This window comes from Larimichthys crocea, chromosome X (genome assembly GCF_000972845.2).
Source record: "Larimichthys crocea isolate SSNF chromosome X, L_crocea_2.0, whole genome shotgun sequence".
Classification (NCBI taxonomy): domain Eukaryota; kingdom Metazoa; phylum Chordata; class Actinopteri; family Sciaenidae; genus Larimichthys; species Larimichthys crocea.
In genome coordinates, this window is record NC_040020.1 from 26201689 (window position 1) to 26217953 (window position 16265).

Consider the following 16265-nt stretch of genomic DNA (forward strand, 5'->3'; position numbering starts at 1 on the left):
TCTTTCAAACATTGCCCTAAATACAATGCCCCATTTTGAATCGAAATAAATCAGATACGAATATGCGAATCAGGGATTCAACTCTGTAGCTACAATTCAATTTCATAACACTTTTGTTGTTGATGTCAAGAAGTCAATGAGGGAACAAAGCAACAACAACAAAACAGTCGAGGGAATAAGCTTAAAAGGATGTGGAACAATGGCAAAGAGAACATGAATTAGTTGTAGTCTCTCACCCATCTGCATCCTGGATGTTGACGTTCACCCGCTTTGCTGCACCGAGGAGCTCTGAACCACACAAAGACAGAGAGAATGAGAGGGGAATTACAAACTCATTACAAATTACATTAAAAATGAGAAATTCACTCCTTAATGTATTCTCTCCTTGTACATTTTCTAATACTTTATTCCCTGCAGGCAGAGTTGACCGCTACACTTTTATACCTGTGAACGCTCTAGAACAGTTTATTCCCTCAAACAACAACAACACCAACGGAGGTCAAGGAGAAGTGACAAGGTAAGAAAGACAATGAGCAGCCAGTGCTGGAAAATCACCAGGAAAAGCTCAGTCGGTATATTCACATGCAAAACTATGGACAGCTGCATGAATAAATCTGCAATTTGCTTGTTTCTAAATTGAAAATATTTGTAATGCAATGAATGATTTTGATTTAGTTGTTGCTTAGTGTTAATAGAAAAGCCAATGAATTTAAAGGACTCGTAGCACTTGCATATAAACTACGCACAAAATGTAAGGACATTTGTGTTTGGTAGATTATTTCTTTGTTGTAACAATGCTTCTTTGGCAATAAATCTTATACCATCGGAAAGCCTGATTATTTCCCTTTCGAATGGTGCCACGTTTGTAAGGAGCACGCATTTGCAGGATGAGCAGCAGAGCTGAGTATGCGGCTTGCGCCCATGAAAAAGTTGCCAGATCTTCTCTGACAATGCCAAACAGCTTTTCTTTGCTGTTGCTATTGACTCCTAACCCTTCTAACCTCTGGTAACCCTCAGGTGCTGACAACATAGTTATGCATATTATATTACATGTCTGTCATATTCTGTAAATAAAGGCCTCTAAATCTGACACACTAGACCTTAGAGAGCAGGTTTCTATCTGTTTCGTGTTCTGACTTGACGTTTGTTTATTAATGCATTTCAAAGTTAATTTTGCCCTGCACTGATTAAAATAAACACAAGAACATTTCAACCTTCTTGGGGCTTCTTTGCTTTCTTTCTGAGGAAACATTGATACCACTCTCACCTCTGTATGTTTGCAGTATGTTGGTGTATATCTGTGCTTGTGACTATGTGAATTTGCACAAGTGTGAACGTGATAACCTTTGATCTTTGGCAGGAAGGAGCACACAGATGCAAAAATACACACCCACCCTGAAAACGATGCAGATCAAGCGGCTCGTTTGTCTCTCTGCCTCTACTTTTTTTTTTTTTTCTTTGGTCAAACCCTGATAATCCACAGGCCGTAATCTGTAGCTGTTCTGTAATCTGGGGAAAAGCTTCTCCCTCTCTCCGCAGCTCTATCTGCACTTCATCCCTTCATCCTGCTCTCACACTCTAATTTTCCCTGTAATTTGCTAAAGAGCGCGTGCTGATTGGTAGCTCTGCTGTTTCTGTTTACACTCTGAAGCTGACATCATTCTCATGATGATTGTGTGTTTATGCACGTGTAGTTCCCCCCTGATCTGTCTTGGATTAAAAATAAGAACCATCCCCTCCCCTCCCTTCCTCCCTCCACCAGCAGATGAATCAATGAGTACAGATATCTGTGTCACCAGCAGACTATTAGAGACCCCCCGACCACAAATTTATGACCGAGCCGCGCCATCCGACACATGCACAATTATTCTACTATGTTTTTCTCAATAGATTATCCTTCTTTCACTCCACAAAGTCTGGATCACGGCATTACTTAATAATGCTCTGTGTCTGACCCAAAATCATGATGTATATTTAATCAAATACTCCGATGCAGCTGTCTAAGACGGGGTATGACTCTGCCCTCATCTTTTCTTTTTGAGAGATCGCTTTCAAAGCAGATTTTCATCCTGAAACTCGCACTTATTCCACACATAACCCTCTGTTGTATCAGATACTTTATGATTTATGCGTTTTCATTTTCTGACATGAACTGTTTGCCTAAGAGCATTACCATAATGTTTCTCTGATGGTGTCCTTGGACCAGGGTTCATATTTTTTTATGATAATTTTAGGCATAACACTGCAACCGAGCCCCGGTTGCCATGGTAACCCCTCGACGTGCCATTCTCAGAGACTGTCAATCACATGGCAGGGATTACTATGATATTATTTTGCAGCATCTCCCTCAAATTGTAGCTATTTTGGAGTTTATTTGACATGAAACATCATTCATTCACAGTCATTCGCATTTAATTTGACTGAAGCCCTTCAATCTTAATGGAAACTTCCAACGAGCTGGTAGCTACTGGCAAAGCAAACTTCAGTACCAGTACCAGAGGAGATTTCACCAGGAGAGGTGAAGTGGAGGGGGTTTCTCAGGGGTTCTCATTACCAGACATGTTCTGAAGTCCAGTCACCTCTGACTTTGTCTGTCATAATGCATTCAGTGTTTCAGTATAACATGTAGCCTAAAACAAATGCCATCGCTTGACATGACTTTGGTCTTTCTGTACTCAGACGACTGCACACATATGTTACAGTAACTGGACGCGGGGTCATGATATGCTAATAGTCCAGGAACTATATGACCTCTTCCTCAAAAGTACAAAACGACAGCTTGAGATAGGAGCGCCGTAAGGGGCACAATCAGAAAAGTAACATGCAGATATACAGATATGTTATAGTATCATATCATCACATCATTGTGTTATTATGTGTTTAGGAAAATTGAGTGTTTAAAAACTGAGGTTGCAAATGTTCATGTTGTAGTATATGTGCAGTATATTTAGGTGCTTCATGTTCATGCTTAGTCTGCGACTATAAGAACTGGAACTTGTTAAAGGACCAGTGCGCAGGATTTCTGGCATCTAGTGGCAAAGTTGCAGATTGCAACCAGCTGAATACTCCTGACCTCACTCTCCCCTTCCAAGCATGTAGTGGGTTTAAAAAAACACTGAAAAAGTATTTGGTTTGTCCGTTTTGGGCTACTGTACTAAAAAAAATGCTCATTCTAACACCTAATTATTTATTATTATTAATTACTCTCTGGCTCTGGTCACTGAGGAGTCCTTTTTATAAATTGTTATGTCTTGGTGACACCCTGGCAGCCTTGAATTCATATCAAAATACATCAAAGAAAAATTTGAGCACACCAAATATTTAATAAAGAAATATTACATTCATACATGACCTCTCTAATAGAAGGACTTTGTAAGACTGTGGCATGTTAAAGTCATTAACTTGTTTCCTAAGAGATAAAGAGAAAATAAAATATGTGACAGTGATATCTTTGGCATCATCTGCATTTCTGTGGCCACTATTCAAGAGGGAAACACAATTAATGATTTTAATTTCTCTCACACTGACTTGTTCTCGAGCTAAAAAAAAATTCCCTCCCCAGTGTACTACAGCAGCATGTACCCTAATATTTCTGCTGGTCTATCACAGAACTGAGCTTAGACACAGTTGTTTACTCAATGTAATGAGAATACCAGACCTTTGCACTTTATGTGACTGTGCCAAAAAGCTGTCTGTGTTGTTGCTCTTCCCTGATCGCTGATACGGGCCAATATATCGTATATAAATTACTCAGTGCCTGTTTCACTTTCTTTCTACCACATAAAAGAGATACAATTATGATAAGGATGTTCTCGTATCTCTAAGATAAAGAGCTTTATTGCAACTGAGCCAAACCACTACAAAATGCTTCAGAAATACATCTTACTTTGAGTAAGTAGGCATTGGCTTTTAATGTCATCTATTCATCCAAAAAAAAAAAAGTACCAGAGGCTCAACATCTGTCTGACTGAGCTGATTTCTTCAAACAGCAGACTATAAATGTAAAGATAAGTCTGGTGATATTCTATATTGTTCTTATTGTCAACAAAGAGAAAGACCAAAACCAACATTGAGATAGTATGTCTAAATAAAACCAACAAATTATTCTTTGGTAGAAGTGTAGAAATGTAAAAATTTGCTGTTGGAGTTGGAGGGTTATGTGCTGGACTATTTCCTTTCCCAGAAACTGTTTTGAGGTAACCGGTAACCAGAAATGACAGGAATGAAGAAGCAAATAAGCCAAAATGTCCAACTATTGCTGTAATTACTTGGAGATTCTTTGTTATAATTATAAAATAAACTTTATGTAGATTATAAAATCCTGTTATGAGTTTCAAGTGCATATCATTTTAGGCAGGTCTGATTTTATTATTCTTATAAGATAAGATAAGCTAAGATAGACTTTAATGATCCTTCACCTGAGAAATTCACGTGTTATACATACATACACAAGGCTGATGAGAAAATACTCATAAATAAGAAATACATAGAAAAACAATCTAAGATATACTCAAAATAGAAAAAGTTATATACACTTTATACACCTTTAAAGTATACGGAAATGCATGTTGGATTATTTGTATCATGCAGATATATATCTACATATAAAACAGTAAATATAATTACCACAGGAAAAAAGTAAATAAGTAATTTAATAGTGGTACATTAAGTTAGAGAAACAATTAATTAATTTGTTGTTTTACAGCCGGTGATGCCCAGGAAGTTCCTACAGTTTTATGATTTGTGTATGAATTAAACAAGTGCGATACGACATGTAAACAGGTGCGTTTTAGATGTTGTAAGGTGGATGGACAGAGCCAGGCTCGCTCTTTCCCCTGTTTCCAGTCTTTGTGCAAAGCTCGTCTACATATTTACAATACATGCACAAGAGCCGCATCGATCTTCTCATTTAATTCTCAGCAAGAAAGCAAGTAAGCTAAATTTTCCACAATGTCCATCTATTGTTTTAATTACTTTCAGGGCCGTGAAGTGTGAAGGCCTCACGTGGTCCTGCCACCACTTCAATTCCTTTAATCCACCACGTCAAATTGTGACATTTTGACGGAGCAAACAGCCTCCACAGCGACTCCCTCCCTCATTAGCATACTGTTAATAATACAAACACAGTCAGGCACATGACTAACACCTAACGTGTCGAGTGTGTTTCTGTGTTAGAGCTGTGTGTGTGTGCGTGTGTGTGTGTTCTCCAGCAGAGAAACCCGGCTTCCTGTTCAATTATTCAAATATAAACCTGGATTCACGCAGTACGACACACACTGATGCACACGCACACCCCATAACTCACGCTTTAACCTCTTTCCATCACTTCCTGTCTCTTTACCTCCCTACTTTCACATCTCGATGCCTCCCTCCCTCTGTCCTGCACTCTCACACTTCTCCTCCTCACCCTTTACCCACCTCCCCCCTCTCTCTTTGTCAGTGTGCAGTGGACAGAGCGCTCAGAGCTGATCTGTTCTGGCATTTGAGGAGCAGCATTTTTCTTTTCCATGGCACTGCTGGAATGTCCAGAGACAAACACACATGGGAGGAGAGAGGAGAGGAGTGGGGAGGAGAGGAGCGAGGGAAGGACAGGGGTGGGGAGAAGGAGAGGAGAGATGGGGTGAGGTGGGGAAGCAAGAGGTGAGGAGAGGAAAAGTGGAGAGGGGAGGAGAGGAGAGGAAAAAGGAGGCGAGAGGAGGAGAAAGTAGATATGAGGGAGGGATGAGGAGACTGGAGGGGATAGTAAAGAAGAGGGAAGGAAACAGGGGGAGTGGAAAGGAGGTGATATGTAAAGGAAAGCAGGAGAGAGGAGGTGTGAAAAGAAATAGGAGGGAAGGAGGGGAGGCGAGGAGACAAGAAGAAAAGAGGGGACACGCCAAGAGAGGAGAGGAAGCATAGGAGGAGGCAAAAGGAGGAGAGAAACGGAGAGGGTGAAATGGAAGAGGAGGAGAGCAGTTTCAAGGCTGTAATTGAAATCTAATTATCACCTCGAGTCCCAGCTGACTCCACGTCAAGCACACACACACACATGCACACTGGAGAGACACACGTGTGCACGCATGCAAATGTGTGCACGTGTACGATCATCACATTATTACCACAAACATCTGGCGTCTTCACACACCAATAATCCCCCGTCCCGAGAGCAGTGTAGGACCTTTGTGTACTTTCACCTCACACACACACACACTAATACACCCATGCTCTCTGGTGTGTGCAGACACACATGTTTTGTGCATCCATGCACACACACACACACACACACACACACACACACACACACACAGTAATGGGTGACATCCATTTCTTAATTTCCAATTACAATCTGATGACTGTTCTCACACATGTGCAACGTCATCACTATCACACACCCAACGTCATAGCGCAAACACACACACATAAACAGGTTTGCATGCTGGAAAGCGCGCACACACACACGCGCACACACACACACACACACACACACACACGCACACACACACACACACGCACAGTGCACCATTTAGGCTAAATGGCATCACATCAGATTTGGCCTGCACTGTCCTGACCTGGTAATGACGGGTTGTGTGTGTGTGTGTGTGTGTGTGTGTGTGTGTGTGTGTGTGTATGACAGGAGGATGGAGGGATACTGACTGGCTTTCCCTGGCCGAGGTCTCTGTAGCAGGCGCTGAGCTGTCAGCAAGTCCTCGGTCTTCACGGCCTGGAGCAGCTCCTGGTCCTTCCCCATGTCCCCTCCGTCCCGCCTCGGTCCGCTCGGTCCCGCTCTCTTCCTCTGAGCGCCCCTCTCTCCTCCGTTAATCCGCTGCTACATCCTGCCGCCTCTCCGGGCCTCCCTCTGGAGCTGAGGCGCGGAGGGATGGATGCTGCCGGGAGTGGGATGCTCCAAATCGGCCAGGAGTCCAGCACCAAGTCCACCGCTTTACGTCCCACCTACCGACCCACAACCGACCTACCTGACTGAACCGGACCGGACCTCGCGCTCTCTCTCTCTCTCCTGTCGGGATGCTCTCCGACCGCGCAGGAACACTCGCGACAGATTCTCCAGATTCTATCCGCGTGACGATTTCACCGGGTCTACGTGCGTGCTGTGCGTTAAAAAACGTTAAGGGGTCTCGAGCACCCCTCCTCCTATATGCTGGGTCAGATCCGCACCGCTGCTGAAATCTCACGAGCCCTCAATCCGCAGAATGACCACGCACGAGTCTCTGATGTTTGAACGTATGACCGCTGTCGCCACCGCCGGTTTGCTTGCAGGACCAGCTCGCGCTAGCACGCACGCCACGCACACACGCGTTGACAGTCACATATGACATTACATAAACGCGAGCTACTAGTGCGCGCGCGCGCGCCACTCCAGTTGTTGTAATCCCGGTCCGCGTGTTTGAGTGCGTGCGAACGGACAAGTCAAAGGAGGTCGTTTGACATCGTAATAATAATAAATGTGCTCTCTGTCGCGTGCAGTGGGTGCACTCAGAGCGCGGGACAGTGGGGAGGCAGAGTGCGGGATCGCGCGGACCCGAGACGCACAGGACCTGCCTCTGAATGTGGATCTGAATGTGGATATATGTGAAGGATCTACTCCGCCTTTCATTCAACCAGAGCTGCTCTTATTCATTCATCATGCACCGTATCCTAATTTTTAATCCGCTTTTATTTTGTTATTCAAATTATCTTCTCTTTAATCCGTCTTTTTTTTTATTCTATTTTATTAATGACCTTTATTATGTTTAAACCTCTTTTAATTGCTTTGTTGTTGAACGGTACATATGTGTCACAGTGGTGATGGTGTTTTACGTCAATATGTTTAAGGTTAATGAGACAGAGATAATTTGAGGGCAGGGTAAGTGTGTGTGTGTGTGTGTGTGTCCCTGGTGCAGGGCTAATTTAAACTAAAGGGGCCACTGCCAGTCAGATTTAGGACAGGAAGTAGAACACATGATAGAAGACTTGAAACTGTGTACGTGCTTTAGTTGTGCTTATGTACTGACACAAAGCCTCTGATGGGATGAAAGTTGAGTCAACTTCATACACGGCCGGATTAAACATACCAGGTGGACCCAGGGCCCCAAAATGCTTTGGGCCCCCTCTCAGCTTTTCCTTCATTTCCTATCCTCAAACCAAAACAGATGGATCCTAACGTGAAGAAGTTTCATGCGATTGCTACTCGAATGCAAAATGTTTACGCTCCATGGTAAACAAGGTTTTTCTTCCCGTCTTCCTGTGGACATCTTCCGGTTTGACTGCCGTTTTTTTGATTGATTGATTTGCGGGACGTGACGTGGGGCTCCGGTTTCCCAAAAGTTGAATCTGGCTCAACTTGCTGGTTTCCCTGTTCCTGTCTGAATGCGCCCTCATTCGTTCAAAAGACTTAAAGTTTAAATTTACATTTAGTCATTTAGCTGACGCTTTTATCCAAAGTGACTTTCAGAGAATTTGAAACCACGCTGAATTGAATAGAGATGTGTCCCAATGCTATACTGCACACTAACTCTAAGCAGCTTGATACATGTAGTGATAACACAAAAAACAAGTCTTTTTAACTTTAAAAGACTAAGATATGCTCTATTGCCCTACAATGCAATGCACAAAAAAATGGAGGATTTGTAAAAGAAAAATAAAACAATACAGTTTTTTATGTGCTATGTCCAAGCTGTCAGCAGCTAACATGCTGCTGGTAACAGGTGTTTTAAGGTTGAATGAGTCTTCAGCTAAAACAAGTATCCAGTACAGATGGTGTGCTTTTTACATACACAAACATAATATCCATACTCCAAATCATTACTGGCCTACAACCATGTGTTGTGTTGCATTGATTTACTGAAGTTCAAGTTTTTAAGGCTTACTCATGTGTACTGAAGTGTATTTCTGCCATAGCAACTTCTGATCACACCATATGAGTTTCAGTGTAGCCTGCCCACTTCCAGTTAAAGAACAACCAACATCTGTTAAGCCGCGCCCATTCCAAGTACAGATACAGATAAAGGTGATGGTGTACTCATTGATCCTGGCTAATGTTTAGCAGACATATTTAGTTTAAAGCATGGTAACATTTTCTAATTAGGGTTAAACAGTTGAGGCTGATGAGAAGTTGTTTTTGTTTTTTTACATTTGGACCTGAAGATGACACCACAGGTAAAATCAAGGGAGTTAGAAATAGAAAGAAATTGTTATTGAGATATTTCGGTTACAGCTCAACATTAAAAATAATAATAAAAATAATAAATAATAACTTATTATCTCAAAGTATTTCCTACACAGTCTGGAGCTTTTTGGATCCCTGAGAGCCTGGAGCCCTTTGGCCTCACTTTGCCTGGTCAGTGGTTCGGTCATGACATCCCACACATTATAAAGTGTAAACTTAAGATTTTAATTTATTCAACAAAAACAAAGTTTTGCAAAGCATTACACTCCTGTACAATAGTTTCACATTCCTAAAAAGAGTTACTACAGGGTTAAAATGATTTCAAGTGTTGATGAATAGTTAAAGCTGCATTAATCAATATTGTTATATTGCAAATCTTTTATGGCTACATATGATGTGAAAGAGGTCACTCTTACTGTTGGACCCACAGAAAATAAACCACCAATCCCCCAAGCCAGCTGCTCTCTTCAGCCTCCCTCTGCAGCCTGTCACTTATGCAGAGAACAAAAGTGAAAGTGGATGTGGTTATCTTGTTATCTCAGGATAGCAAAGTTGCTTTCTCGTAACGTTTATTTGGTGAAAACGAAAGTAGATCTTTTTTTGCGATAACATTTAAATCGGCTTTCCTCCATTTCATCCATAACTTACTGAAACAAAACCAAAGCTGCCTGTTTCTCATGAAAATTTGGCATTTGTCCGATTATCCAGAGAAATCAACCTATTGTTCTCTCGAGATAATGAACCCATTATCATCGGAAAACAACTCCTGAAATAATGATAAAAACCGCAATTGCTACCATAATGACTTGTGGAGAATAGTAGACTTTCATTCATAATTTGGCCAGCAACAAACAATTGTTAGCTAATATTTTAGTCATATAATTTTGAGCTGGTGATATACCAATTACTCTTTATGCCCCCTACTGGCCAAACATTAATTAATGCAGCTTTAAAGAGCAGCAAATTTTTGGACGTTACATACTGATACGTATCATGGAGACAGTGATAATGCAGTTACACAGGATCTGTGGAAAACATGTCTTACTATGTTGCTCCTAGTACAACTGTGTGTATTTTCCTCATTTTGTCATGAGTCAGATCGTAACAATATGTATCACTTTGATCATGTGTGCAAAAAAAATAATATTCAAGCTATATCTGAGTTATTTGTAATAACAAAATATACATGTTTTCTATAATAACATAATATTTGTTACACAAACAACACCTCAAATCTGTCCACACGTGTGTCTATATACAATGGGGGTACACATGAACATAGTCTTTATCTTGATTGCTGAGTCCAGGTAAGGTGCTTATGCTTTCTGCTCCATATGTACGTATTAGAGCCCTTCTGCAAATTTGCTTCAGGCACTCCGGACGCTGTTTGCGATAGGGTACTGTCAGCTTACAGGAAGAGCCGGTGTAATAAGTGAGCAGAGTGAAGAGTGAAGCAAAAGTCCTGTGGCTGCCGTACAGATTGAAGTGTAAGTTGTTCAACTGGATACGAACACTAGTTGGGCCGTCATCACTTTGGTAACTCAGGGTGAAGAAAACATCCCTCTGGCCGCTGTCTCTGCACCAACACAGCAGCAGACTTCTAATTAATAATTTTGTAAAGTTTATGCAAAGGACGCAGATAAAACAACAAAGTGCAAGATTACCTGATGAGAAAGGTGCCCAACGATGTTTGTGTGAGTATTTCGTGTGCCTCCTCCATGGTCATCGATCCCCAGTAGTAGCCGCTTTGTTGGAGCTGCAGGTAAGTGTGTTTCACTAGTTTATACTCTGCCGCGCTGCTGAATGGACGAAGGTGTGTGGGCAAGCTCTCATCATCAGCTCCAGGCACCTGTTACAGCAGAGAGGTATTAGAAATAATCTGTCAACATGTCGTACCTGATATGCTGACTCTTCTGTGGAGGATACAGCAGATTTTAGAGGCTCAAGCATCCAGAGAACTCCTAAAGGACTCTTAGTCTCTATGAATAAAGTCCAGACTCTCAGCTACATACAGGCTACCCTATTGATGAAGGCTGCTGAGGCTATATGCAGCTTGAAAGAAAGTTATTTTTAACTATAATGTTTTATTCTTCTGGTTTTAAAGGCTATAAAAAAACTTGTGATGTTTGTTTTGACAGATGCTATATGATGCATAAATAGTGATAATGATAATAATCTGCAGTTTGAACACTTGAACACACACACGATCTTGCAGAATACAGGCCCTGTGTGCAGACTTGAAAAATGAGACTGTTTTGTTTCCATGCAAACATTCAAAGTCCAAAGGTAAACTCTGCCAATTTAAGTTTCCGATGACGCAGTGAGAACAGGTCTGTGGTTAATTTGTGGTTATTTTATCACAGTTATTATTAGTCTTTTACGTAAACAAAAATGTACACATGCACACCTACACAACAACATGTAACAAAACAATATGACAAATGATCGCGATTGTGATCTTTATCCTTGTTGCTGTTTGAGTTTGGTTGAAACAAAAAAACAAAAAAAAAACATGCTGAGCCAATCTCATGTGGAAAGTCTGTTATTTGTCACTAATGAAGTGATGGATCATCTCATAACAATATGACAAACAAACTAAAGTGTTAAGAATTAAGTCAGATGTTAAAAATATATATATGTAGTTAATAACCAATGGTGGAAAACAACTAAATACATTTACTCTATTATACTACTTAAGTGCAATTTTGAAGTATTTGTACTTTCTATTTCTACTCCACTACAATTCAGATTGTACTTATCACTCCATTCTAATTTTTTTGACAGCTGTAGTCACTTAGATTTAGATTATTAATAGAAAATCTGTAAATTATGATGTGTTTATATAGGATAAGCTACCTAACAGTTTATAAAGTAGTTAAAAATAGCACTAGCTGAAACATTAAAATGATGCTTACAGATGAAGGCATCAATTATCATAATGTAATTATGTAATTCATATTATTCTAAATAAGGTAATTCTGCATAATTACTTTTGGTATTTTAAAGATTTTTCCAGGGGGGCATTTTTGAGCTTCATTTGACAGAGACAGCTTGAAGAGTGACAGGAAATGTGGGGAGAGAGAGATGGGGAATGACATGCAGGAAAGAGCCACAGGTCGGACTCGAACTCTGGGCCGCTGCGGAAGGACTGAGCCTTTGTATACACGTGTGTCTCTATACAATTTGTTTGATTTCTGACTTTGTTTTGCTCCAGCCATCTGTTAAATCAATATCACAAAGTAATAAAATCCATAATCTGTGCTCCACAGTGAGCAAACTTTGCACTAACCTGGCACCAGGATTCAGGTTCTTCCTCTAAGTTGAATTTTCTCCACTGCAGTAAATCCAGCCGGCTCGTTGTCGGCTCTGTGCTCTCTGGGTTCTGTTCAGGTCCTGCGGGTTCTTCAGGGGCTTGACTCTGGTTCGGTTTCGGACTTGGTACTACTGTTCTATTAAGACTGTCTCTGACCATCCTACAAGGGAGAATCCTCTTCTCGATCGCCTGTTGCACCAGTTCCTCCACTTTTCACCAGCAGATCCTCCATCACTGACTGCTTTCCGGTGTGTCATCTGCCGCCCAGTCCACTTTGAGACTTCATGTTGTTAAATTTTAATCGAGACTTAACAACATTACCATAAAGTGCTGGATCTTCTCTGTCATCTGTCAGTGAATCATCTGAAGAATTTGATGAAGCTGAAACACAGAGAGGTGAACACAGTCAGTCACGTTATTTGATAGCTTTTTGCCACTTGTGGGCAGCAGAAACAAGTTGTGAACATATCATTTATCACTTGTTGGCAGGCACTCGTTGCTTTTTTAAACATCTAGCAGTTATGGAACCACATTATCATTCATTTGGAGTCATGTTTTTGGCCACCTGATGAATATAAATCCAATAATCTCTCTGTTTTTGGTCTCCACCACCTCCTGAGGAAACATCTGTCTTCATCGCTGCTAAATGCTCTACTATGTACTATACTATGTTCACCAGCAAGTCAGCAAGTACAATGTTTTTTTGGAGCTTTTGCTGAGGTTGAATAAGATGCTTATAGCGTTGTGAGAGTAAATGGTACAATAAAGTTGTGCAGGGTCATAAGTACAAGCAACCTTTCACACTGTCATTTTCTACATTGTTATTAGAAAAATATCTATTACAGCTGCTTTAACTCTAATGCATAATATAGCAAACATGTAATCCAGCCTCTCTCTCTCTCTCTGCCAATTAACAACATGTATGTTTATCACTGCGAGCGGCAGATACTAGATGTTTAATGACAAATGAATACTTTCACTTTCTAAATCAAGTGAGACATAAAAAAATAAATCCTTTTACAAGAGTAAGATTATTTCAACATGTTAGTTACACACACTGTAATTAATTTTAATTACAAACACTGTGGCTTTTTCTGTTTTTAAAATACATTTTAATATGCAGTTAAAATACATAATTACCAACACAACTGAACAAAGATCTGTTCTAGTCTTTCCCTTTTGTCTGTTTTATTTTCATTTACTGTTCTTCTCTCCGGCAGTGAAGACTGCATATAAATATCACACCGGGCTATAATTTGACTAGACTGATTGCAACATATTTGTGCGGCTTCACCAAGCATTTTACTTTCCAAATCTCTGCCCAAATCATACAGACTTGTTTGATTTCCCATTTCTGAAGAGAGAGGCTGCGCTCGATCAGTTTGCATTCCGCTTTGTGGATCTTTTTCTGTTGTATACTGAGACATTTCCCATTGTTAAGAATTCTTGAAATGATGAATTGAAACAATGATGAGGCTTAAGTTTCAGTTTGCAGAGTTACACATTGAACACTGTCATACACACTTATAGCATTGCAGAGACGGGGCTGTGATTCCTGAGATGTTGGACTAAAGTGGATGTTAAAACCCTGAAATTAAAGCTGAAAAAACATCATTTGAACCTCATAGTTAAGTTTCACTTCAGATCAAACTTCTTAAAAATCACCACAAAGAAATGAGAATGTCTAAATATTGCTGCACTGCAGGAGTTGCAAAACATATTCACATATTATGGGATTAACAAAAAATGTGCTAATGGAACTGGGATTAGTATGGTTTCTTTTTGAGTTGATGTGATAGTGAAGGGTTGTCATAACTTTACACATGTAACGGAAATGTATTAATTCCTGTTTTTAATTTTAATCTTCCATTATGATTTAAATTGCACAGCATGAGCGTCCAATCCGGATTAATTTGTGCGTTTTCTGGGATTATAATCCTGCATCTGTTAAATCTGATCATCATAATAAATAAAAAAAAACATTTGCAATAACTATAGTTAATAAATCATTACTTAAACTGTTTTACTTACTTATACTGAGTCACCGTCAGAGTCCTGCAGTGGGTTGTTGTCAGATCGAAGCTCGCAGCTCTTCTACACCAAACACATTTTTACTTTCGGTTAAAGTTTGGTCTCATTGGAGGAGGAGGAGCCGCTGACTGAAACGTGTAACACATGCTGCAAGGCAAAGCTGTTATGATACCGGTCCTACAATGAGGAACTCGTTTAGGGCTGCAGACTTCGACCTATGGCTGCGACGCACGCACTCCTCCCTCTTTACGCACACTACCAAGGAAAAAATAAAAGACAAAAATAAGCTCAACAACAAACGGTATCAAATGTTACGGTATCAGCAGATGTACTTTCACTTTCATCCTCCAGACTTCTGTGAAGTCACGTGATCTACAGTCAAGAGCGTGCACTTTTGTGTGAGCGCGCGCGCGTCTGGCTCACTTTATTCACTTTGTCATTAAACTCTGGCAGGTATAATTCAATGATTAATTACTTACCAAGTTTTAAAAGTAAAATACACACAATGTGCAGGTTTTAAGTTTCATTCATGACATTTTCAGATAAACTGAATGTGAACACATTCAATGATTCAATTCAATATGGTAACTGTGACAAGAAACTGAACCCAAATAAGAGTTTTTACATGCAGCTAATAAGGTATTTATGTAGGTCTATCATGGTTTAAAATGCACAAATATGTACAGCTAAATTCAAAATGCTGTTCATTTTTAGAACATAATTCAACAAAGACAGTCTTAAAAGCTCAGACTTCAGATCTCGGTTGCATTCATAAATCATTCAAACTGTAAAAATGTTGAAGCCCTACCTTTTTAATGCTCTGTGTTGTAGTGTAGTGTAGTGTAGTGATTGTTTTACATTCGGTTTGTGTGAAGAAGATGCTGTCATACCAGGCTGGGCACTGCCCATAAAAACCTGCATGAAGCTGAGGGTAGTCTAAAAGGTACACCCTTCGGTCAACAGCTCCTACAAAATGTTTGACAGCATGATTCTGTAATTGGCCTGATTCTTAAAAATAAATTTTTACTGGAGATTTAAATGTCTGTAACAAAAAAGTATTCAAATAAAAACAATGTTTCATTGTGATGTTTTCAGCAGAAAGATAGACACCTTGTGGGGAAACTATTTTACTGCGTACACACACACATACTCAGGTCTGTGCTTTCTCACAACAATCACTGAATATGAATCAGACAGCATCGAGCTTTTACATCACATTTATTAACAAAGTGCAGCTTCGAACGTTCTCACACTCTGAGGTAGAAGTTGTTTCACTTTCTTCAGATGGATTTTTCACTCTGTCTTGTCTTGTCGGTGCATCAAGTAAGCAGCTGCAACCAAGATCCCATAAGTAACCAAGACACACTGTAAGAGAGCAGAGAAGGACATACACCTGACTGAGAGGACTTGAGATGTAAAAACTTATTACTATTATAATATGTTTGTGTGTGTGCATTGTGTACATTACGGCGGCCGTGCAGAGTGTAACTATTAAAGTACTTCCTCCAACTAGTCAGTTCCACAGAAGCTGGGGCCTCAATACCGAACAGCTGCTTCTGAAAAACACACACACACACACACACACACACACACACACACACACACACACACACACACACACACATGCACACGCACACACACAGTAAGAGAGAGCAGATTGTGTCATGATATGAAATATTAAAATGCAGAGAGAGTTTAGAGGGGGGACAGTTTAGGAGATTGACAAAATAATAAAGTTTAGAAACAACATTTCACTGAAGTAAACTCAATGTGCATTAA

General features: G+C 40.3%; 2 protein-coding genes across 4 annotated transcripts in view; both read right to left on the reverse strand.

Moving 5' to 3' along the window:
- The window catches only part of si:dkeyp-9d4.3 (caskin-1), a 32108-nt gene extending 24573 nt beyond the window's left edge, over positions 1-7535 (reverse strand). Inside the window, exons 1-2 of one of the 3 annotated variants that reach the window (XM_027283207.1) lie at positions 6634-7535; positions 237-288 (exon numbers count right to left, since the gene is read on the reverse strand). In XM_027283207.1, coding sequence (XP_027139008.1) covers positions 237-288; positions 6634-6727 — 146 coding nt within the window. In that variant the 5' untranslated portion in view covers positions 6728-7535. The remainder of the gene's footprint in view (positions 1-236; positions 289-6633) is intronic. The other 2 variants (XM_027283208.1, XM_019269758.2) reach the window with 2 other exon arrangements.
- A 1811-nt stretch (positions 7536-9346) lies between these two features.
- Positions 9347-14751, reverse strand: socs1b (suppressor of cytokine signaling 1b). The gene is made up of 4 exons (XM_027283448.1): positions 14487-14751; positions 12432-12836; positions 10807-10991; positions 9347-10718 (listed from the first exon to the last, which is right to left on the reverse strand). Exons 2-4 carry the CDS (start codon positions 12612-12614, stop codon positions 10394-10396), a joined length of 693 nt encoding a protein of 230 aa, XP_027139249.1. The 5' UTR covers positions 12615-12836; positions 14487-14751; the 3' UTR covers positions 9347-10393.
- Between the last annotated feature and the right edge of the window lie 1514 nt (positions 14752-16265).

Bases quoted from the DNA above. Each gene is read 5' to 3' on its own strand.
- socs1b (XM_027283448.1), bottom strand. From the start codon at position 12,614: ATGGTCAGAGACAGTCTTAATAGAACAGTAGTACCAAGTCCGAAACCG. The intron at 10,992-12,431 runs GTTAGTGCAAAG...CTGCTGTAACAG, and splicing joins AACCTGAATCCTGGTGCCAG to GTGCCTGGAGCTGATGATGA. The intron at 10,719-10,806 runs GTAATCTTGCAC...GTGTTGGTGCAG, and splicing joins TTGGGCACCTTTCTCATCAG to AGACAGCGGCCAGAGGGATG.